General features: G+C 36.6%; 1 protein-coding gene across 1 annotated transcript; it reads right to left on the bottom strand.

The window, feature by feature from the left end:
• Positions 1 to 9,406: 9,406 nt before the first annotated feature.
• LOC131822470 (RNA-binding motif protein, X chromosome-like) lies at positions 9,407 to 22,369 on the bottom strand. The gene is made up of 9 exons (XM_059158787.1): positions 22,311 to 22,369; positions 20,033 to 20,152; positions 19,430 to 19,536; positions 15,809 to 16,028; positions 14,329 to 14,481; positions 11,396 to 11,510; positions 10,416 to 10,541; positions 10,250 to 10,338; positions 9,407 to 9,776 (listed from the first exon to the last, which is right to left on the bottom strand). Exons 2-9 carry the CDS (start codon positions 20,139 to 20,141, stop codon positions 9,475 to 9,477), a joined length of 1,221 nt encoding a protein of 406 aa, XP_059014770.1. The 5' UTR covers positions 20,142 to 20,152; positions 22,311 to 22,369; the 3' UTR covers positions 9,407 to 9,474.
• Positions 22,370 to 25,877: the final 3,508 nt, after the last annotated feature.

Here is a 25,877-nt window from a genome sequence, read left to right as displayed (position 1 = left end):
GGAGTTGATGAACAAAAGGCCAGCTATCAGGTCCCATGTCTTCCCTGGGGTAAAGACAGAGTGCAAGGCTAGGGAAGGATGAGCCAGCGCCAAACATGGCCAGTGTCTGGGTTTGGGGGATGGCGATGCCAGTCCTCCAGAGGGCTCCCTGGGGATGTCCTCAAGCACATCCACTGCACACAGCAGGGCTGGGCCTGTAGTTCATTGTCCCTTGGACCCCAGTGCCCGTGCTCGCTACCAGTCTGGCAAGGGGCCTGCCTCTTGCTGACATGGTCATCCTCTCCGGCACAGAAACAATGCTGTGGAGGGAGTGGAGGCCAGGCCTGTGCCGTCACGTCTCTGATGTCGCATCCCTGCCTGGCCCATATCAGCGTAGCTGGGGCTGCATAATGACCTTTGGCCCTGGTGAGTCTCTGCTTTGCCACAGATGCGGGGCTGTTGGCCCGACTTGGATTTGTATGAATTTCTATCGCGGAGACAACCTGCCTGGGCCCTGGGCCCCGTGTTCTTCAACGTGGAGTGAGATGAGGCCGGGGCTGTCTCAGTAGTCTTTGAGGAGTCCTTGGCTGCCAGCGCCATAAGCCATGTGTTGACGCATCCTTGGGAACAGAGGAACAGCCCCGCTCTTACAGCCGGCCAGCGAGGGGGAGGGATCTCCGGGGCCACGCCTAGGTCTTCAGGTCACTCATCACTCTCACTCGTCCCACTTTCAAATGCTCTGTGGCTACGGGACGAAAAGGTCAGTCTCTCGCACGGAGCGTAGGCAGGGGAAGCTTTTTAAAAGCTGCCCGTTGTGCTGTCGTCTACATGTCCTAGATGGCTGTGAAGACTCCTTACTGACCGGGGCCGCCTCGCGCCCACGATTGCTAGACCCGGTTCCTGTGTAAGCCCCTGTCTGTTTCCACCCTCTCCTCCGCCGCCGTGACTTCCTCTGTGGCTGTCTGACCGGTGTTTTCAGGGAACACGATTGCTGACCTCTTTGACACCACTGGATGGAGCTCTGCTCAGCGGACCGTTGGCTTCCGCAATCGGGTGTGTGTTGGGGGGGTCCCTTCTGCATAGGCGGTATGACTTTCGGGCCAGTACGCCTTGCACCCTCTGTACGACCAAAGCCTCCCTCTGTGCCTCCGGCCTTCCTCGCTCCGTCGCTGTGTTTCCATCCCCACACCTGCACACTCGTGTCTGTCCTGAACTCTGTCCGTCAATCCCATCGCCCCCCTCGCTCCCCAGCTCTTCTTCTCCCCCTGGGCTATGGTGCTCTCCTCCCAGGCTCCCTGGCTTCCCCCTCTCTCTGTCACCACCGCAGCCTCCCCCATCTGCAAGGCTGTGCTGTTTCGAGGGCACTTCTGCCTCTGGACCCTCAGGACCCTCCTCTAGGTCAGTTTGGATTGCACCAGTCACACCAACGCCGGGACCTTTTCAGGGACAGTCTCAGATAATTTGCCTGCTCGCCACAGGCGGCCATGCCTTTTGCTCACTGCAGGCGTCCCTCTCTGCACTGACAGCTAACGTGGGCAACGGAGACACTTGGGCCCACCAAGCAGCCTGCCCTTCATCTCAAGGAAGCTCCTCCTGCTTCTTTCGGCTCCAAAACACCCAGGACACACCCACCCATCCTTGGTATGTGAGGCCCTCCCATGAGGCAAGGGCAAGGCTGGCAGCCTTGCCATGCCCCGCGGGGACTTCCTCACACCTCCGGTGGCCGGCGTCCTATGTGGCCCATGATCCCCCCCTGGCGTGCACCTGCATGAGGGGTGGTTCGGACACGAAGGACGTGCTGAGAAAGGACACATGTGCTGTCAATGCGCACCTGGTGGGTGCGCCATGCCCTCCCCGGCTGGTACTCCACTCAGCGATGGACCCAGACAAAGGGAGCACTCGGAGCAAAGTTGCAAGGAAGACCCCGAGTGCCCTTGGATGAAGGTCTGGCGGCGACGGATGAGAACGCAAAGAGGAAAAGAGACACAGACGGGAAAGGGAAAGAGGTCGGGCAGAGGAAAGTCCAGCGGGAAAGGGTTTTCGAAGCGGCAGGCTCCCAGAAAGATGCAGTTGGTCCTCGGACTTAAAGTCTGGCCCGTTAGCATGCCTCCCAGTGCCAGTGGGGGATCTGGCTGGGGCCGGCTTAGAAGCTCTGTGTGCACCCTGGTGGCCAGGGACTGTGGCTCTTGGGGCCAGGGTCCTCCTGGCCCTCTTGATCCCAGCGTCCTGGGATCGAGTCCCACATCGGGCTCCTTGCTCAGCAGGGAGCCTGCTTCTCCCTCTGCCTCTGCCTGCCTCTCTGCCTGCCTGTGCTCTCTCCCCCCCCCTCTCTCTGATAAATAAATAAAATCTTAAAAAAAAAATTGCAGAGAAAAAAAAAAATTAAGGGCCAGGACATTGTGTGCAGATTCCTTCTCTGAAGGAAAGCTGGGTGGAACGGGGTGGTGCTGGGGTGTGGAGGGGAGTGGTCCCTGCACGCAGCAGCTTGGTGGTAGGCTCCTGGCTCCCTCCACCGCTGGATTGTTCCAGGGCAAAAGCCCGACAACAGTGACAATCCATAAGTGACTCTTAATCTCACAAAACAAACTGAGGGTTGCTGGGGGGAGGGGGTTTGGGGGAAGGAGGTGGTATTATGGACATTGGGGAGGGTATGTGTTTTGGTGAGTGCTGTGAAGTGTATAAACCTGGTGATTCACAGACCTGTACCCCTGGGGATAAAAATATATGTTTATAAAAAATAAAAAATTTAAAAAAAAAAAAAAAAGAATGCTTGGATCAACCAGGAGATCAAAGAAGAACTGAAACAATTCATGGGAACCAATGAGAATGAAGACACTTCAGTCCAAAACCTATGAGATACAGCAAAGGCGGTCCTAAGGGGGAAATAAATAGCCATCCAAGCTTCGCTCAAAAAAAATTGAAATTCCAGAACACACCAGCTGTCTCTATACCTTAAAGAACTGGAGTATCAACAACAAATCAAATCAACTCCACACATAAGAAAGGAAATCATCAAGATTAGAGCTGAGATCAATGAGGTAGAAACCAGAGATACAGTAGAACATATCAATGAAACTAGAAGCTGGTTTTTTGAAAGAATCAATAAGATCAACAAACCTTCGGCCTCACTTATTTAAAAGACAAGAGAGAAAGCCCAAATTCATAAAATTATGAATGAAAAGGGAGAGATCACAATGAACACCAAGGAAGTAGAAACAATCATCAGAAGTCACTATCAACAGTTATATGCCAATGAGCTTAGCAACCTAGATGAAATGGGTGCATTCCTGGAAAACTATAAACTACCAAAATTAAACAGGAAGAAATCAACAACCTGAATAAACCAATATCTAGTAACGAGATTGAAGGGGTGATCAAAAACCTCCCAAAAACAAGAGCCCAGGACCTGGCGGATGTCCTGGGGAATTCTACCAAACTTTCAAAGAAGAAATAACACCTATTCTCCTGAAGCTGTTTGAAAAAATTGAAGCAGAAGGAAGACTTCCATACTCTTTCTATAAAGCCAGCATTATCCTTATCCCCAAACCAGGAAAAGACCCTACCAAAAGGAGAATTTCAGACCAATATCACTGATGAATATGGATGCTAAGATTCTCAACATGATCCTAGCAAACAGGATCCAACAGTACATTAAAAATATTATCCACATGATCAGGTGGGATTCATCCCTGGGCTACAAGGATGGTTCAACATTTGCAAATCAATCAATGTGATAGAACAAATTAATAAGGGAAGAGAGAAGAACCACACGGTCCTCTCAATTGATGCAGAAAAAGCATTTGACAAAATCCAGCATCCATTCCTTATTAAAATGCTTCAAAGTAAAGGTATACAGTGAACATTCCTGAACTTCATCAAATCTATCTATAAGAGGCCCACAGCAAATATCATCCTCAATGGGAAAAAGCTTGCAGCCTTCCCATTGAGATCAGGAACACGAAAGAGCGCCCACTCTCACCACTCTTGTTCAACATAGCATTAGAAGTTCTAGCAACCACAATCAGACAACAAAGAGAAATAAAAGGTATCCAAATTGGCAACGAAGAAGTCACACTCTCTCTTTGCAGATGACGGGATTCTTTATATGGAAAACCCAAAAGACTCCACCCCCAAACTACTGGAAGTCAATGTACAGAAATCAGTGACTTTCTTATACACTAACAACAAAAATACAGAAAGGGAGTATCGATTCCATTTACTATAGCACCAAGAACAATAAGATACCTGGGAATAAACCTAACCAAAGAGCTTAAAGATCTGTACTCCTGGAACTACAGAACACTCATGAAAGAAATTGAAAAAGACACAAAAAGATGGAAGACCATTCCATGCTCTTGGATCAGAAGAATAAACATTGTTAAGATTTCTATACTGCCTAGAGCAATATATACTTTTAATGCTATTCTGATCAAAACCCCACTGGTATTCTTCAAAGAGCTGGTGCAAATCACCCAGAAATTTGTTTGGAACCAGAAGAGACCCCAATTCGCTAAGGAAATGATGAAAAACAAAAATAAAACTAAGGGCATCTTTCAAGCTTTACAACAAAGCTAGGATCACCAAGACAGCATGGTACTGGCATAAAAACAGACACATAGACCAGTGGAACAGAGTAGAGAGCCCAGATATGGACCCTCAATTCTATGGTCAATTAATCTTCAACAAAACAGGAAAGAAAAATACAGTGGAAAAAAGACAGTCTCTTCAATAAATGGTGCTGGGAAAACGGGACAGCTATATGTAGAAGAATGAAACTCGACCATTCTCTTACACCAGAGATAAAGATAAACTCAAAATGGATAAAAGACCTCAATGTCAGACAGGAATCCATCAGAATCCTAGAGGAGAACATAGGCAGTAATCTCTTCGATATGAGCCATAGCAACATATTTCAAGATATGTTTCCAAAGGCAAAGGAAACAAAAGCGAAAATAAACTTTTGGGACTTCATCAAAATCAAAAGCTTCTGCACAGCCAAGGAAACAGTCAAGAAAACAAAGTGGCAACCCACGGAATGGGAGAAGATATTTGCAAATGACAGTACAGACAAAAGGTTGATATCCAGGATCTATAATGAACTCCTCAAACTTAACACACACAAAACAGACAAGCATATCAAAAATGGGCAGAAGATATGGATGGACACTTCTCTAATGAAGACATACAAATGACTATCAGACACATGAAAAAAATGTTCATCATCACTAGCCCTCAGGGAGATTCAAATTAAAACCACATTGATATATCACCTTATACCAGTTAGAATGGCCAAAATTAACAAAACAGGAAACAGCATGTGTTGGAGGGGATGTGGAGAAAGGGGGACCCTCTTCTACTGTTGGTGGGGATGCAAGTTGGTGCATCCTCTTTGGAGAACAGTGTGGAGATTCCTCAAGAAATTACAAATAGAACTTCCCTATAACCCTGCAATAGCACTATTGGGTATTTACCCCAAAGATACAGATGTTGTGAAAAGAAGGGCCATCTGTACCCCAATGTTTATAGCAGCAATGGCCTCGGTCGCAAAACTATGGAAAGAACCAAGATGCCCTTCAACGGACGAATGGATAAGGAAGATGTGGTCCATATACACTATGGAGTATTCTGCCTCCATCAGAAAGGATGAATACCCAACTTCTGTAGCTACATGGACGGGACTGAAAGAGATTATGCTGAGTGAAATCAGTCAAGCAGTGAGAGTCAATTATCATATGGTTGCACTTATTTGTGGAGCATAACAAATAGCATGGAGGACATGTGGAGTTAGGAGAAGGGAGTTGGAGGAAATTGGAAGGGGAGGTGAATCATGAGAGACTATGGACTCTGAAAAACAATCTGAGGGGTTTGAATTGACCGTTGGTGAGAGGTTGGGGTACCAGGTGGTGGGTATTATAGAGGGCATGGATTTCATGGAGCACTGGGTGTGGTGCAAAAAAAAAAAAGGAATACTGTTATGCTTAAAATAAAAGGAAATTTCAAAAAAAAAAAAGAAAAGAGAAAAGGGGGAAAAGATTCAAAGCCTCTATAATGTATCGCTTGGTACTTACCTATGCAGAGGCAGAAAGAAAAAACAATGAAATGATAGGGTACCCTATTACATGGAACAGAATTAGAGGTTATCTCTTAGCAAGTTATTAACATGGAGGTAGTTGTGCTCCTCAAGGAATGTCACTCTGCCTGTTTCAAGGACTTGTGAGTGAGCTCTAGGGAGTAAGGGAATTTAATAATTTTTCTTCTGCCTTTGTTTCCCACATCACAAAGACAGGATAAATGCAATATATGTCACTATATTCTGTGCTAAGAAGGGGCTGGGAATCTGGGCCCTTGAGGGAAGAAATGCAAATCAATAGAAGATTAAAAAAAAACAACCAAGATCTGACCCCCTGATCCTGACCCCCAAGATCCTTTAACTCTTCTTTAACATATAAAAATTCCTCTGGAAACTTCTTTATCTCTACTGCCCCCCACCAAGCTATATGTTGGCAATCATTCTCCAAGCATATGGCCCGCAAATATACATCTGAAGGTTCTCATGACTCAGGTTTTATTAAATGGTAATAGATGACTTTTCCCCCAACAATAGCTAGCCCCTTAAGATCCTGGAATCCTTGTTTCTAAGACTCCTTAGAGACTTGCACTCTCCCTAAACCTCTCCCAACTTGAAAGTATATAATGGGCCATTCCTCATGACCCTGGTGCAGCTTTCTACCCACAGGTCCTGTCCCTGTATTTTATTTACGTTTTTGCACCAAAGATGTCTCAATAATTCTTTCTTGGCCATTGGATTTGAACCCAAAGGTTTTTCCTACATCATTTGGAATTTCATATTTGTGAAGATTGCCCATTGACACAAAGTTAAATTTTTTCCTCTTAATCTGCCTCATATAAATGTCACTCATACTCCAGCTAGGATTTTTTAAAAAGAGGAAATTTATTCCTTATCAACCTACAGCTCCTTTAAAAATTTTTTTAAAAATTACCATTTTTTTAAGAGAATCTATATTAAACACTGCTGTTATGTTTAGCACCTACGAATGATCATGCACATTGATTCCTGAATCAATAAACACAGGAAACTTGTTGTGGCCTTGTTTGCACATAGTTTCTAAAAGCAGCATAATATGCTTTAAGATAACAAACCAGTTTTAATGACTAGAATCAAGAACAGCACATAATTAACATTTTAAAGATTTTATTTATTTGACAGAGATCAAGTAGGCAGAAAGGCAGGCAGAGAGAGGGAGGAGGCAGGCTCCCTGCTGAGCACAAAGCCATATGTGGGGCTTGATCCCAGGACACAGAGACCATGATCTGAATTGAAGGCGGAGGCTTTAACCTACTGAGCCTCGCAGACATCCCCATAATTAACTTTGACTCAAGTTTGTTCAATTAGGAATTTTATGATTGCTATCTTTCAAAGCCAACTAATGTAAGCTATATGTAGAACCGACTCAAAAACATCTCCTTTTATTAGTCCTATAAAATGAAAATTAGTCCTAAAAAATAAATTTTAAAAAAGTCCAATTTAAATAAATTTCTACTCTGCATTACAGTTAAATTTATTCCCTGAGAATTATGTTCCTATGAAAACTTTAAGGAAATACACTTTCAGTTCTGGTTATGATTTTCATTCAACATTTACTCTAACTTGTTAATGAGTGGGAGAGAAATTTTATATTTTGGGTTATTATTCTCTTCCCACGTAACTTATATTACCATAATGACAACATCTTGTCAAGAATCTTTCTGGAGTTTAAAGCCCCCAGATTGGAATATCACAGATGCTATTTCCTGTCCTCCACTGTAAAAATAGGCAAGATTGCTGAGAAATTCATATCCTTCTTGTTCAATCTTCATACACCTACAGCATTAGTGAATAAAAACATCTTCGTAACGGTAAAAATTTCACCCAAATATACAAAGATGGCAATGGTTCCTTTGAAAAATACTATTTGGGGTTAAGTTTTTCAAATTAACTAAACTTTTGAGTATTCCTATTGCCGATCTTAATCAACATTTACTCATGAAAATACTTCCCTCTTGTAAAATTGGTCTGTATTTTTAACAACTATGTGAAGGAGAATGAGAGCTTATGCATGCATGTGGTAGCATAAGCATGAGATGAACAGAAAGACTCCTGGCTGAGCAGGCAAACATGCAGGGATGGGTCAAATTACCCTGAGATTATAACCTGAGTCAAATGCATATGCCTAACTGAGCTACCCAGATGCCCTTAGTCTGCATTTTTAAGAATTAAAAGTTAAGTACTTTGGAAGTACTTGTGAAATTGATTTTTTACTTTAGTCCAAAATTTGGGTTTTTCCCTTTTGTCCCCATTTACCATTTCAGTATCATAAGGGAATTTTTAGTTTAGTTAAACTTCCAGTGCTCCAGTATGTGTTTTCCCTTATGGTTTTCCTTAAAAAAATCCAATTTTCCTGTATTTTTCCAGACTCAATTAGGCAGGCTTATCAAGGCTTTGTAGACACTCAGCTTCCAAACATAAAAAATGAATTTTTAAACTTCCTATTGATTTTCACCTAATTTTACCGAAAACTCAATGTTTGTAAGAGAATATATGAAGCCTTTGAGTTACATTTTCAAATAGTCCCAAGATAGTTCATGAGTAATTCCAGAACAAAAATTTGTTTACCAATACTTTTGCTTGTTTACCAATGTTTTTAAATCTAGGAACATTTATTTAATTAAATCTTAATTCTCTCTAAAGTTAACTGTCTCAAGTTTTGATATAGATGAAAAACTGGTTTCACCATCATTACTCCCACCCTTGTCATTTGCTGCTTTAATATGGGTAAGAAATGGATGCTTACTTCTTTATTTCCTCAACTTCTTATCCTGCAAGATCTAATTTTTCTTTCAACTTACATCATTTATTTAGGAGGACACTTGAGTAATGAGGCAAACACATTCTTTTGTAGCCTTTTTGGAGATTTAGCAAATCTTTTACACACCTATGTTAACAAAAAAGAACACACAATTGGCTTAGTATGCCCAAGTAGAAAATAGGTTCCCCTTGCTGTGGAGAAGTAACATACTGCTTTTCAGTATGTTACTTGTGTCAGTAAAAGACATTTTAGGCAAACAGTGTATTTCACCTTCCATAAAAATTTGTTTTCCTATTTTTTTCTTTTGCTTTTACTTTAAGTCAGTAATAAATTCAGACAAGAAATAACATTTCATGGCAATTTTTATTCTAAAAATTTTAACAATGCAAACATTACATTCAAACAGCTTATCTAGTTTTCATCAATTAACATTAACAATTGTGAAATTACTCTGAATACTTCTTTTTCATCTTATACATCTTATCCAAAAATTCATGGAAGGCAAGTTAATGTATGCCTTTCTCATTTAAGTAACACTTTAATTTTATTAGTACTAGAATAACAGAAAAAAAGGTTGCAGTTAAGTTTTCTCTTTAATTTTTCCCTTAAATTGGTAGAGAACTTATTTTTAGTATCTACTACGGCCTCCTCTTTCAGATCGGTTCCCCCCACGACCTCCTCTGGAAGCCCCACAACTTGAGCTACCATACGATTCACGAGGAGAAGGGTAGACCCTATCCATAGAAGGTGGAAACCCTCGTTCTTGTCTGCCACCACGCTCACGACTTATATAGAGATCACTCCGGCTGCTTGAGTAACTTTCCCGACCTCCACCATATCCATCACGTGTGCTGCTATAATCATCATAGCGACTGCTTCCACCATAACTCAGAGGGGGCCCACGTGCTGGTGGTGCACCACGGGAGCTACCTGTAGTAAGGTCAATGATAAAGTAAAATACTACACTACAATTTTTGTGGCATCATTACACCCATGATCATAGTTTAAGTACTAAATATTTGGAAGAATTATGTTTTCATCTGCCTCTGGTGAAAAGATAATATGCTGCACTAATGAGATTTTTTTTTTTTAAAAGGAAATGAAAATGTAGCATGTTTTAGGTTAAATGGTAAATGTTCTGTCACAGCTTCTAAAAGGGGGTTGAAATTCTGACGTTCATATTTTTATTATGCTTTAAAAATGACAAAAGTTTTTGATGAGACTATCAATTTACCCTCAAAAGGAACCTGTTATGGACAATAAAAAAGTAATTCAAGAATCTTCAAGCTAATAAAAGGCCATGCTGTAGTTCTGCCTGTGAAATTAAAAGTCACAATATATGCCCAACAATCTAGTCTGCTGAATCTAATTGCATGAATATTCAGTAACAATTGGACTCTTACCATAACTATCATATGACTCTCTATAAGAGCCTCCACTTGAATGTTCAGAGTAATCTCTATCACGACCACCACCACAGCCATCACGATCACTAAAATAAAATAAAAGGCATTCATGCAACAAGAACTGCAAGCAGCTATTTGATAAAAATTTAAATTTTCATAGTACCTATATCCTCTAGAGTAATGTTCATCCCGAGAACTTGAATGGCCATAGTAACGGTAAGCATAGTCTCTGGTTGGTGGAGCATAATCCTTGGTGTCTCGGGAACTTGGATAATCTCTGCTCGAATAACTTAAAAATAAAGCAGCAAATTTTTAAAATGTAGTTTCTTATATCCAGAATATACATAAAAAAACTGACAATAAAAAGACAAAACATTTGGCAGACTTGAATAAACTTTTCTCTAATGAAGATAAACAAATGGACAAGTACATCAAAAGATGCTCACTCAGTCATTAGGTAAATACAAATCAAAACACAAACCAGTTACTTCTTTACTACACCTAATACGTTGGATTTTTTAAAAAAGAAAATATTAAATATTAGTAATGTAAAGAAGTTAGAATCTGTATATTGATAGTAAAAATGTAAAATAGCGCAGTCCCTGTGGTTCCTTAAAATATTACATAATAACAATAGGACCCCAAAACTCCACACCTAAATATATGCCCCAAAGAACTGAAAACAGTATTCAGATATTTGTAGATTAATGCTTCCAACTGTGCAATGGTGCAAATATGTGGTAATTGCATATACAATGGAATATAAAAACCCATAAAAAATCCATAATAAGAATTCATGCTATAACATGCATGTTTCTTGAAAAAACAATTGTGCTAAAGAAGTCCGACACAAAATGTTACAATGTTTTGACTGTATTTGAATAATCTATGCAGAATAGGGAAATCCAGAGACAGAAGAGAGGTGTTTGTTAGGCCCTGGAATCAGGTGGGGGTAACATTAAGTGTTATCTGGGGATGGTAAAAATGTTTTAGAACTACATAAAGATGGTAACTGCTTAGCATTGTAAATGTACTAAGTATTACTGAGTTATTAACTTTAAAATATCTAGTTAGTGAATTCCGCTTCAAAACAAAAAAAGATCTACTATGACTTAACAGTTTATATACTTTATTTTCATTTACCTATCTTTGGTATTGTAACCATCATCTCTTGGTGAAATGTAGTCATCTCTCCGGGAAGAGACTGGCTCTTTGCGTGAAGGATCTCTATAATTTTCTCTTCCACGTGTTTGTGGACCTTTAATTTAAAAATTCTTAAATAAGTATCTCAGTAACTTTTATAAAAAAGAAAAATTCAAAACAGATTACTTTCCACAATTTTTAAAGGTTTCTCCCTTAAGATACTATTTATGATTTTTTTTTTTGCCTGCTTTTTACATATTTCTGAATGTCTCATCTTCTGGTATCTTCTCCTTCTCTGTCCATCTTGTGCAATCTTTAAATTACCATCAGAAGGTAAAAAAAAAAAAAATCAGCATATTAGCTGATATGTTTCAATTGCTCCTCAAAGATCATAGTATTTATTAGTCTATTACAATTAAGTGTCAAACTATTTTCCTATTTACCTTAGTCATTTCATAATCTTTTTTTAAGATTTCGAGATTCCCCACCATGTGCTTTCTTGTTTACCCACGTATACATACTGACACTGCCAAGCATACTTGCTTATTGTCAAAGCAAAGGGATTTATGAGTCACATTAAGGTATTAAGTAATTATCCCATTATTCATCACTTTCCTTTACTGTCTTCTCTGTAGTCACTTTAATTATTTCAAATATGTTTCTACTACAAATCCTTGTTTTTCTTAAAACTGTCTCTCCACTACATGAAACAAATTATGCCTTTTCTGGCTTTCATCAAGTATCTCCATTATTTCCTCTTTTAAATAATCCTTTTTAAATATTTTAAAGATTTTATTTATTTATTTGACAGAAAGGCATCATAGGCAGGCAGAGAGAGGGGGGAGCAGGCTCTCTGTCGAGCAGAAAGCCTGATGCAGGGCTCAATCCCAGGACCCTGAGATTATGACCTGAGCCGAAGGCAGTGCTTAAACCACTGAGCCACCCAGGCACCCCTCCATTATCTTCTATTTACTGCCCCAACTGCAAAACTTCTAGTACTCTGTATATGTGATATACCCTGCATTCTATACCTCTCTGCACATTTACAATGCTGTTTTTCTCTTTAATTCCTAAATATTCCTTATCACCTCAGTATTTCCCATAGCTTTCTGTAGTCCACTGTTCCTTTGTGGTCAGTGTTTCTCAAAAGCTTAAACAAAAAATTCACATAATTCAGTCATTAAAGCTGCTCCAGCTCAAAGATATTTTCTTTTTCTTCTCCTACCAATTGTTCATGAATATTAACAGCACAAAGAAAACATGTAAAACCTGCAAGTTGTTTACTAACTGAAATACGTATGTATCTTTTTTCAGATTAAAAAAAAGTACTAATTTCAATTCATCCCACTTGCACCAACAGTACTACCTTTCCTTGGGGCACTAGATGCCAAATTCTTTACATATATTTTCTAATTTATCATACCAAATGGCTAATAGCTTGGTCTTTGTAATGATGGCAATGTTGATGTCTAGTGCTGTTTTAGCATTATTATTTAAGAGCTTATTTGGAAAGCAGTGTATCCTAAATATGAAATTTTATCCCATAAATATTCTCTTCACAGGTGAATTATTATTCTTGGTTCCTATAATTCAGCCCTCCTTTATTTTAATTCTTTCATAGGAAATGTATAGGCTTCTTCTGTATTTAAGACAACGGCAAATTATACTTAGTTTCACTTATCTTCTACATATGAAAGGTAAATCTGATAATGACAATTTCTACCCTAAGAGATAGATACAGCAATGACAAGTTAAAATAACTGAACTTTTTACATTCTCTATATTTGAAAATATATTGTCTATTTCTATACTAAGACATTCTTTACCCTCTTGATTCCTACTCTGTTTAATCCAAGATCTTACCCCTCCTTCTTAAAATTATCTGTTCTTATATTTTATTCTACTTATCTCTTGCCTGCTTTAAATTCTCTCAAGTGATTTCAAATTTCCTAAGGACAGTTACCTTACGGTTTAAAACATCTCTTCATCAACCTTAGTGATGAACTTGTATCTTCAAATATGTCTTAACTATATGATAATAGCTTCATAACTAAGTGTACTTCTATGATTTCCTCCAACTTAAATAATTATTTAAAGTCTATATGTCGATTATTTAAATGTTTTAAGTCTATCAAGGCTTATTTTTTAAGTAACCATCAAACCCCATAGTGATCTCTGATGGTCTAAATAACAAAATGTTTTTTTATTTATTTATCATGTAATCCTTAATACTAGGTATTTCCTTTCCAAGAAGAGGATTCTTGGAAGCAACTAATCTTTTTATCCATTTCTTAGTATTTTCACAAAACAAAAACAATACTTGCACATAATTAGGAATTTAAAATTGAACTTTCTAATAACTTAGATTAGGACATCACTGGCACACTTTCAAAGAATTCATGCTCAGATTGTGTATCCACCATCATCTGCATTTAAAAAACAGAATCTTTTTAGTAAAGCACCATCATGGTCCAAATAGAGAAAGGAAAAAATATGGCAAGTTGCATTTATTATTTATAACTAGTTAATAACTAACAGAAACCAGATGATCAAAATACACAATCCAACTATGCTACACATCAAAAGGCTCTCTCACAGGACATTTTAATTTTCAAGAAAATCTTGATCTGGAAATCATGCAATATAAGGAACCCACTGACAAAAGCATGTTAGCAGGAAATTTTAAAAATATGAAGAGGCATTCTAAAGCAAATGTGGATTTAATTTAATACAAAACTTAGTGTCCTAACACTGTTTCTTAATCACCTAATGCATCTAAAATTAAAAACTAAAGAATTAGATCATAACCAAAATAAATAGTGATCAATAAATATGACCATATACTTTCCATTTTGCTTCTTGAAATCACCATCCTAAAAATAACTGATTTTCATTCATAATAAACTACTCTCTTGGTAATTCACAATATTTACCTCTTCCTCCAATCCCTCTATTGCTACGCCCGGGAGCAGAAGGAGCAGATCTTTTAGGAGGAGGACCTCCGCTTCTGGAAGATGGACCTCTTTTAACTGGAAAGGGTCCCCTGGAAGAACTCATGTGGAGGTTAAGAGAATATTCTCCATCATCTGTGTTTAAATAAAATATTTTTAGTGAAGTACAATCAACATTTTTACTGTGTTGTTATTCACCATATATCATTAGTTTTTGACATAGTGTACCAAAATTCATTGTTTATGTATAACACCCAGTGCTCCATGCAATACACACCCTTCCTAATACCCACCATCAGTCTCACCCATTCCCCACTCCCCTCCCCTCTAAAATCCTCAGTTTGTTTATTAGGGTTAGGGTTAACCTTAGGGTTAGGGTGAGTCATGGTTCCTCTCCCCTCCAATTAAGTTTCAATCATTGTTTGAAAATTTTTACTAAACAAAACTAAGTAAGGTCTTCAGTATTCATAATTAACAGTGTTTTCTTACATGATACAGATCAAAGACGTATTGTGAAAGTTTGGAAAACCTAGAAAAAGTCAACTAGAAGCATTTTATATTCACAATAAAGCAACATATTTGAAATCTAAAAGGAAAGATGCACCAAAATTCTTTATCTAAAAGAGTAAGTTAATATAAAACTCTTATAATGCACTTAAATAATAGCCAATAAAAATTTTGTTATGTTCAATTTTACTGGTATATTAGGAATGCATATTAAGGGGTGCCTGGGTGGCTCTGTGGGTTAAGCCTCCACCTTCAGCTCAGGTCATGATCTCAGGGTGCTGGGATCTAGTCCCACATCGGACCCTCTGCTCGGCGGGGAGCCTGCTTCCCCTCTCTCTCTGCCTGCCTTTCTGACTACTTGTGATCTGTCTGTCAAATAAAGAAATAAATAAAATCCAAAAATGCATATTAAATAATCAAGAATCATTTCACCTTCTTAACCAGAAAAATGTTTAGATGTATTCTCATTCCTCAGTATTTTCATAGGCAAAAAATTGAATATTCTTTTTTTTAATTAATTTCTTTTCAATGTAACGGAATTCATTGTTTATGCACCACACCCAGTGCTCCATGCCATATGTGCCCTCCATAATACCCACCACCTGGCCCCCCCAATCTCCCACCCTCCGCCCCTTCAAAACCCTCATATTGTTTTTCAGAGTCCATAGTCTCTCATGGAATATTTTTATACGTGGCAGAAATATGTAAAATATTCTCAAGATCAGTTTAGTGAATAAAAACAAAATTGCCTTAAATGGGACAAAAAACATATTCTCTAAAAAGTCTATAAATACCATTTTCAATGATTCATTATTCCTCCAATACACACAACAAAGATACATATGTCTTTGTGAAGCAGTGGCTTTTAATCTTTTTCTGAGTAAATATAAAGAAGCTCTAGATGTTTCCCCTAGATATTTCCCCAAATAAGGTATTTCCATACATTCACACTTACTGTTTTCCAGTCCTATGGTTGCATCCTTATATTTTAACACATTACCCAAGTGTCCTCCACGTGAGGAACGCCCTCTTGCTCCTCCACTTCCTCCTCTTCCACACCTCACATTTCTTGGATTGCCTCTGTGTCTTGGAGGAGGTGGTGGCTTCCGTCTTCCACCACTTTCAAACGATGGTTTGTTGGCTTGCTCCACTTTAATTGCTTTTCCATCCAAAGACTAAAGAGATTAAAATATCAGGACATTGCACCAATTTAGCAAATTTTACAAATCTACTCATTACTGAACGTAAAATCAAGTTCAACTAAAGAAAACAACTATCCGGTCCTTCATCTGCCAAATATTAGACATTTAACTAATAACTGCTTTCCATTAAATCATCTTATGTATAGAATGACTACATGTATGTGTTGGTTATTGTATTATATGTATACAGTGTATGTATAGTTTTATTGGTTATTAAGATAACTAATATGTATGCATACATGTGTCTTGGTTATTGAGACTCCTTCAAGTATCTAGTATCATAATTAATTGCTCTCACATATCATGAAAATATACATTTTCTTTTTTAAAAATATTTTATTTGACAGAGAGAGAGAGAGAGAGAGAGAGAGATCACAAGGAGGCAGAGTACCATGCAGGGGTGGGGGGTACAGGCTCCCTTCCAAGCAGAAAGCTGGATGTGGGGCTTACTCCCAGGACCCTGAGATTATGACGTGAGCCTAAGACAGAGGTTTCACCCACTGAACCACCCAGGCTCCCTGAAAATATTCATTTTCTAATGTATAACTCCCTTCATTTTTCTTATTTCATACTTTCTTTATTCATGAGAGACAAAGAGAGGAGGAGGCAGAGGGTGAAGCAGGATCTCTGCTGAGCAAGGAGCTGGATGTGGAACTTGATCCCAGAACCCTGGGATCATGACCTAAGCTGAAGGCAGTCTCTTAACTGACTGAGGCACATAGGTCCCATTTTTGCATTTCTATCATTTAAAATTTCCAGTATCCAAAGGATATTTATCAATGTGTACTGTCAATTAGAAGTTACTATTACTTATTCAAAATGATTTAGATTCTGTATTATTTTTTAGTATTTGTTCTGTTAAAAATTAAAAGGAAATTTCCTAATATGACTGTTAGGTACTGTTGTAACTTTCTTCGCTTTTAATAGAACACTATTTGGTTTTAATGTTTTGCCATACTCCATTATTATTCAGCTTTGCTTTAAGTATGTCCCTAGAAAGCAATTTGTTAATATGGTATTTCATTATTCTCATTTTCCAGAGATAATATTGTATTTCTTAATCTCCTAATAATTTCAGAATGGTTTATTGTGCTCCCGGGCCAATTTGATTTTTAAAAACCTAATTTGTAATAATTATCCCATATAAAACATTTTGGCCATTTTTTTTTTCTGGCCATTTTTTATTACTTTGGGAAAAGAATCTCAAATCCTAAACCAAGGCTTCTGGTAGGTATGGTCCACAGTCCAAAATAAATAGTCACAACTAGCAGTTCCAACACCAGGGATACATTTGCTATTTCTGCGTCCAAAATATTTTCTGCAAAGTTATGTATGGCTGCTTACTTTATAAAACACAGTTTTATAAAATCCTAAAACCTTGATCTTTATGGATTAAAACTATGTCCTGTCCACTCCCCCTGTACATTCTATTACTCCTTTTATTTCTTATGAAATTCTTATACATATAAAACAAGTTGCTCATTATTTATTATTTTATTTTAAATTATTTTTATGGAACTAATTATTTTTATTTATACAGTCTCAAATGCAAGAAAATAGCTAATGTGATTTATAGCCATTACTCAGTTGCTTTATCAAAAGCTAACACATAAGTTCTCAATAAAACATCTACTGAATGAAAGAATTTAGTAATTAATGTCTATACAAACCCATGCCTTTGCCCTTAAAAAACCAGAAAACAGAGGAATCATCAATTATTCTAAGTAAGTCTAATTTACCTCCATACATAATACAAAATCCTTAGCCAAACCCAAATTCTGCATGCTAATAGCCATAAAATATAAAAGTAAAAAAGTCAGTATGTAATGAGAACCTGCTTTTTACCAGAAACCAATCTGCAGGGAAAACAAGAAAACTAAGATGTATTCCACACTATGTGAACTTTAAAAGTCCTTCAAATAATTTAAAATTAACTAAATATACACAATAAAAATATTAAAAAATAAAATAACTGAATAGTTAGAAAATGAACTTATAGTATGAGTATAAAAAGATAACACCTACGATATAAAATAAGGAAAAGATAAAATTTTAGAATAAATATTCAATTTGAGTTTTTGAAGACCAAAATGCTATTTATTAGGCTGACCCAGGTATTGACATGTCCAAACAAATGTTGGGGACAGCTTAACGAAAAATAAAAAAAATAAAAAATAAAGCTATAAAATAGATTAGAATAATCTAAGAAACAAAGAATCCAAAAATTATAGAATGGAATGATGTAGAGTGCAATAAAGTATTCAGTATTTTAACAGAATCACTGAAAAACTTCAAAGTATATAGGAGATACATAATTATTGACTTTAAAATCCAGAAAGAAAATAAGACTATCTGCTTTATTTATCAGTACATTAAAGACTATCTGCTTTATTTATCAGTACATTAAAGACCGGATCTAAATAAACCCTCAACCACTATAGTAATCACTTATCAATTTTACAAAAAATACTGATTACAGAATAAAAAATACTGATTACAGAATAAAAAACAGGAAAGTTAGGTAAGGTGACCAAGTAATTTTTTTGATTACCACTTCAACAGTTTACTCATTATTATTTTTTGTCCTCAAGAATTGAATGCTGGGGTGCCTGAGTGGCTCAGTGCGTTAAACATCAGGTCATTTTCTCAGGGCACTGGGATGGAGCCCCACATCAGGCTCTCTGCACCCCCTGCCTGCCTCTCTGCCTACTTGTGATCTCTCTCTCTCTCCCAAATATATAAATAAAAAATCTTTAAAACAAAAGAATTGAATGTCTGTATGAATGTAAAGGTTCTGCTCAGTCTGCACAAAAATAATACAGAAGAGTTTATAAAAATCTATTGAAATTCATAGAAGTGTTCTGTAGTATAAAAACCTAGCAAGACAAATAGAAAAGATTAATTTCTGTTTTATAAAGAAAACAATTCTTAAAAAGGTTATTACTTGAACAAAACACTTACTTTCATATAGGCACTCAATTTTTGAAGAGAGAAAAATAATAATGAGTCAACTGCTGAAGTAGAGCACATATTGCATGGAGATCTGGGTGTCATAAGCAAACAATGAATCTTGGAACACTACATCAAAAACTAATGACCTAATGTATGGTGACTAACATAATAATAAAAAAAGAACTTAAAAAATAAATACTGGAATGTTAATGTAGAAATGCATTAACGTATACTGCTAAAGCTAACGTACATTTCAGCCCTTTTAACCATGATCTCCAGTATTTTTGTGAGAAAGAGTGACAAGTAAAGAATTCTGGAATACACATTATGATACCTTAAAAATTAGAAAAATAAAATAAAACATCATAGAAATACTATTCAATGAAAAATAGAGCTAGAAAACTTTTAAGAGACTCCTTTACCTTCCCATTCATATCTTTGGCAGCATCCTTAGCATCAGCAGGACTCTCAAATGTAATAAAAGCAAAGCCTCTGGACTTCTTGGTTTCCCGATCCTTCATCAAAAGAACTGTAATGCATATAAAATTTTAAACTTGATGTACATAAAAAATGCTTTCTTAAGATTCTGAAAATTATCAATTCACCCTTTGGTGATTTTCCCTAAGTTCTTTTTAACTTAACTGACATCCTGGATATAACAGTAAAAAAAAAAAAAAAAAAAAAAAAAAAACACTTGCTAGTTCTCTTAAAAACTTTACATTTTACATCATTATGAGTTGCTAAAAATTAATACTGAAGAACTCTATAGTTAGTCTATTTTATCCCATTTTAAGCCCTACCTCCACAGTATACATACTTTATTTATTTGCTCTTCTCAATGGTAAAAGACTTGTAGGTGGATACTTTCATTTATTGCTATTAGTGCTTTCCCAATATAAAACAAAAATATTAAGGAAAAGTGCTCATATAAATTAAAAAGACAGAAAAGAATTTTAGCTTAGCTGTTCAATTATATGTTTAGTATAATTTACTTTAAACATTTACAGAGATATTGGTCTTGTTACCTTCCACTATGTGACCATATTTCCCAAATACTGCTTCAAGAGTCTTTTCATTAGTCTCAATATTGAGGCCTCCTATAAACAGCTTCCCAGGTCTATCTGCTTCCACCATTTTGCTGTTAACTGGTTTAAAACATAAACACATCACAAAACATATAAGCCAAAAGACCTAATTTTGTTATAAAGTGTATGTAAAATTTAAATGAAGCAATGGTAATAAGCTCTGTTTTGTTTTTTAGTTAAAAGTGCAACTTGGGGGCGCCTGGGTGGCTCAGTGGGTTGAGCCGCTGCCTTCAGCTCCGGTGGGGATCTCAGGGTCCTGGGATCGAGTCCTGCATTGGGCTCTCTGCTCGGCAGGGAGCCTGCTTCCTCCTCTCTCTCTCTGCCTGCCTCTCTGTGTACTGTGATCTCTCTCTGTCAAATAAATAAATAAAATCTTTAAAAAAAAAAGTGCAACTTGGTGTGTCTAGTTGTTTCAACAGAGCACCATGCTACTCTCAATGTCACAGTCATGAGTTCCAGCTCCACAATCAGTGTTAGAGATTATTGAAAAATAAATAAAAACTTAAAATGAGGAAATGCCTGTGTAGTTCATAAAAACCTTGTGTTTTTGAAGCCCACTCCATTTGTTTTGTGTGCAATATGCAGGCTTTTTTTTTTTTTAAGTGTGGATAATTTTAAGACTTATTTTTGAACAAGAGGTCCTGAGAGAGGAAGCACAAGTCAAGGGAACTGGGAGAGGGAGCAACAGACACTGTGGGAAAAAAAGGAGCCAAAGCAGGCTCCATCCCAGGACTCTGGTATCATGACCTGAGCTGAAACTTAGATACCTAAGGCATTGAGCCTGAGTCACCCAGGCATCCATAGTGTGGGTTTTTTTTTTAAGTGACAACAAATGAGTTTCTGCACTTAAGACTTAACATTTAAACTTTTCTTAAGTGCACATAAATATGACACATTTATTTAGAGGTTTTCCCCTGCCCAAATCTATTTCCATTTATCTTGGTCACCTATCAAATAGGTGACCAAAGTAATTGCTTTCTCCAAAAGCAATAGGTAATTGCTTTATTCAAAAATTTCTAAAATGCTAAGTCATAATATTAAGGCACAAATTAAAACCTTCATTGATGGAATTTAAGCCATGAATATATATGGAGAAAAGACTTTAGCAAATTTTGGTTAAAATTGTGTGAGTTTTTTAATGGATGATAAACACTTGAGAATTCCTGTGTAGTGAATCAATATTTTGATGTCTGACTAGTAAAAAAGTTTGTAAAAACAGTGGTTAAATATTTTGCATACAATTTTCTCACTTAACACCGGAATCATAAAGAAAACTCCCTAAAAAAAAAAAAAGTGCATAATCTCTTCCAGAGATTATGCACTTTTTTTTCTTAAGGAGTATTGTTAAACTCCTTAGTGAAATTAAACTGAATTTTCTTAAACCCCTGAGTGAAATAAGTCAAGCAGAAAGTCAATTATCATATGCTTTCACTTATGTGTGGAGCATAACAAATAGCATGGAGGACATGTGGAGTTAGGAGAAGGGAGTTGGAGGAAATTGGAAGGGGAGGTGAATATTGAGAGACTATGGATTCTGAAAAACAATCTGAGGGGTTTGAAGGGGCGGGCCGTGGGAGGTCGGGATACCAGGTGCTGGATATTATAGAGGGCACGGATTGCATGGAGCACTGGGTGTGGTGCAAAAAATAATGAATTGTTTTTCTGAAAATAAATAAATCAACTTAATTTAAAAAATCATACAAGAAAATGCACATGAATCAAAATGGCGCCCTCGCTATATGTCCGACAACCCACAATGACGTACCATGATATAAAGAAAAAAGCCAAGTTATACAGCAAAACATGTACATAAGGTCATTAAATTAAAACTTCTCTGAGTATAAGGTACTCTATAATTGTATATTTAATTCCAAACATTACACCTATACATTTTTAACCCATCCCCCCACCATTCATGAACAAAAGCCGAGAACTTCACGGACTTTCCACTGCTGCAGCAGGAACACATGCCCCAGCAGAAGAAAAGCATAAACATACTTTCCAATAAGAAAGGCAGCTAACTCCTCTAAATATTCTATGCACACATATATTCAACTACATTGTGCACGTGCTCTTAAGGTTTACTGAAAATGCTTGAGAGAAAAATTAAAAGAACGAGTTACCACAACTTAAGTATATAAAAACCACAATATCGGTATTCGCTATTATTCCAGAGGTATAAATTTCTCTTTCATCCTTAAAACCCTGAATTCCTTACCTTTTTTCCTCCAGCTTTCCTAACGCCCCGCTTCAACCCTTCGCCGAGCGACCACTAGCTCAACTAACGGTCGAAAACAACTGCGCAACCAATTTAACAGCGCTAAGGAACCCGGATGTAATTGGATGATGAACCGCAGAGGAAGTAGGGAATAAGGAAAATGGGTAATGTGAAAGAGTGAGCCGAGAGAATCCTGAGGGAAAACACTGAGAAAAGATTAAAAGACAAAATGTGTCTTTCTCCGGTGACTTTAATCCAGGTAAAGGAGGAACCAAATTTTTATTATTAATCATCTGTAACATCACATGGTATCTAATAACTTTTTAAGACTGGAAAGGAAAAATAATAGTAATAGTGATGGAAAATACAATAGAGAAATGAATAAAAATAGTAACAGTATTTTCTAATCCAAAGCTTCACTATCTTTGAAATACACGTATTTGAAAAATGTAATGCTGTTATCCTCAGTAAGTACATATATGTAGTGTTTGAACAAAACTTATAAAAATTAAGAAAAATAACAAACCTGTGACCTCAATTTTTCTGACCTCAATCTTTGTATAATAAACACAATCCTTAATAAATAATTCTATGTGGTAAAATATACTACTGTTCCTGAAAAACATACTTACTAGCCGATACTATTTGTTATAATAAAATTATTCCTTTTAATTAATTCATTTGCAAAATGCAACCTAACATGAGAGAATACATTTAAATAACTGCAGAATACAACTAAAACTTATTTTTGTGAAATTCTCTAGAATTTGTCAACACATTTAGCATAGACAATTTGTCTTACATCAGAATTTACAAGTTAAAAATGGTACTATATTTACCATTTTTAGTTTTCATATAATTTTTAACAAACCTATTATCTGTCAATTTTTACAATATTTCTCAAATTTTTAAGTGCTGAGAATTTTTAGATGTACCATTCTGCACTAAAATCTTAATTTCTCATTTCAGTATTTTTTTCAGGTAAATAACTCAGCAGTGAAGTTATGTGTGAAAGGTAAAGTTATTTTCATACCTAATATTATTTTAGAAATTTGCTTTTAGTGACAATTTCGTAAACCATTCTAACATCATATCCCCATATGTATTATATTCTTAACAGAAATACATTAATTTTACCATAGTCAGATAAACATTAACAATTACTTTTTAAAAAATTTTGTATAATTAATATGTCCCCTTTCTTGGGGAAATGGATTTTATTAATGAATTTTACTAATAATGTTATAAATAATATTATGAGTAATTAAATAATAAATCACTACCAATTGATAGTTAATACAAATGAACAATCAAGATATTAGCCAGTGAAAGTACCTCATTGGGAAAGTAGACATGGAAATAATGCAATGTGTTATAGGCCACAAAAAGGATGAGATAATGTTCCAGTTATTTTTTAAAAAGTAGTACACATACTAGTGACTATCATTTTGTAAACAATTATCAGGATCAGCTATTTAGATAAAATATCTCTATATATAGTCTTAGCCAGTTAACGTTGGGAACTGGCTAATAGCATTATGTTCATTTTGCAAGAGAGGAAACAAACAGAACATTAAACCTTTTTTAGTTTCAAGGATCTATCTCTAGAAAAATTATGATTTAAATCTAATGATCTAAATGATTTAAATCTTTAGATTTAAATCTAATGGTCCCCAGATACTTTGTTGTTAAAGAAAACTGCTACATAAATGCATGTTAAAAATTTACTGAGATGTGTTTTGAATGAATTATAACTTATTAGACATGGGGCATCTGTGTGGCTCAAGAGGTTAAGTGTCTTGTATTCAGCTGAGATCATGATCCCAGGGTCCTTTGATCAAGTTGTGCATCAAGCCCCCTTGTCAATGGGGAGTCTGCTTCTCCTCCTTCCTCTCCCTCTTCCTCTCCTTCTCCTTCTCCCACCCATAATCAGTCTGTCTGTCTATCTGTCTGTCTGCCTGCCTATCTATCTATCTATCTATCTATCTCAAATAAATAAAATCTTTAAAAAATAGCCTAAGACTTACTACTTAAGGAATATCCTAGACAGGGATAACATTTGCAGAGTCATGGGATTACTAAAAATAATGTAGAAGAAGAGAAAAAAGGGAACATTATAAAATGTGATTTGCCTGGGAAAAGGTACAGAAGCATGCAATGTTAAATGCAAAAGACAACCTGGGGGAAGAATTTTTACCAGCAATATTAAGATCTACAAAATAGAGTGCATCTGTTGATTAACAAAACACTGTAAAGTAGTCAGAGTTAGCAAAAAGAATCTAAACTTCAAAATGTAGCAGTTCTATGAAATTAAGTAAATACTTAACCTTTTAAATTCACTGAATCTGCAAAATAGAGATAATAGTGGTATTATCAAATAAGTCTATTGAGTTAAAGTTAAATAATGTCCTGAGCACCCTGTGAACACAAAACCTGAAACATAATACAGAATTCAAAAAATGGTAGAAATTATATAATTACCTTTCTTTTTTTAATTTCTTAAATTTATTTTCAGCATAACAGTATTCATTGTTTTTGCACCACAGCCAGTGCTCCATGCAATCCGTGCCCTCTCTAATACCCACCACCTGGTTCCCCCAACCTCCCAACCCCCCCGCCCCTTCAAAAATCCTCAGGTTGTTTTTCAGAGTCCACAGTCTCTCATGGTTCTTTCTTTTAAGTGGAGGTCTAAAAGCCACACATTGTTTAGGGACTGGTAAACACTATCAAAACTAAATAAGATGAAAATTAAGAGGGAAGCAAACCATAAGAAATGCTAAACTCTAGGAAGCAAACTAAGTGTTGCTGGAGTGGAGGTAGGTGAGGGAATGGGGCAACTGGGAGATGGGTGTTAAGAAGGACACTTGATGTAATGAGCACTGGGTATTAAATGTAACTGATGGATTACTGAATTCTACCTCTGAAACTAATTTTTTTTAAAAAGCTGCATTTTAAACAGAATTGGCTGCTCTGGATATTTTCCATAAAGTGAATCATTATTACATGCTTTCACTAATAATATGCCTTAAAAAGGGATAGAAAGGTATGACAGAACACTGACACACAAGTTGGGAGTAGAGAGTAAATTAACAATAGAAAAAATTTAACAAGAATTACAGGAAATATTTGGTGCCTTCTTCTAGTAATAGAACTCACTTGAAAATGAGATAACAGATTTAAAAAACATAATTTGTCAAGAATTATGCAAGAAGAAATAGAAATCCTGAGATAATTAGTTCATAGTGAATTTGAAGAGGTTGTCTGAAAAATTTATACAGTTTATAAATGTAAACAAACATACATACAATTTTTATAATATTTTGTTTTTTGTAGAACTCAGGAGACAAAAGTTAAATATGTCAATTCATTTTACAGACATAACCTCCAAATATAAGACAAAAGAACTATATGATAATACAAATTATAAATTAGAAAGAGGATCATTTCCTAAATGGAAATAAATACTGCAGGCCCAAAGGTAAAATAAAAGCAAAAACATAGAGACTATGGACTCTGAAAAACAATCTGAAGGATTTGAAGCAGCCGGGGGTGGGAGGTTTGGGGAAC

The sequence above is a fragment of the Mustela lutreola genome, chromosome Y, assembly GCF_030435805.1.
Source record: "Mustela lutreola isolate mMusLut2 chromosome Y, mMusLut2.pri, whole genome shotgun sequence".
NCBI lineage: Eukaryota > Metazoa > Chordata > Mammalia > Carnivora > Mustelidae > Mustela > Mustela lutreola.
The sequence above is the reverse complement of the archived record's forward strand: the minus strand, read 5'-3'. Positions and strand labels throughout refer to the sequence as shown.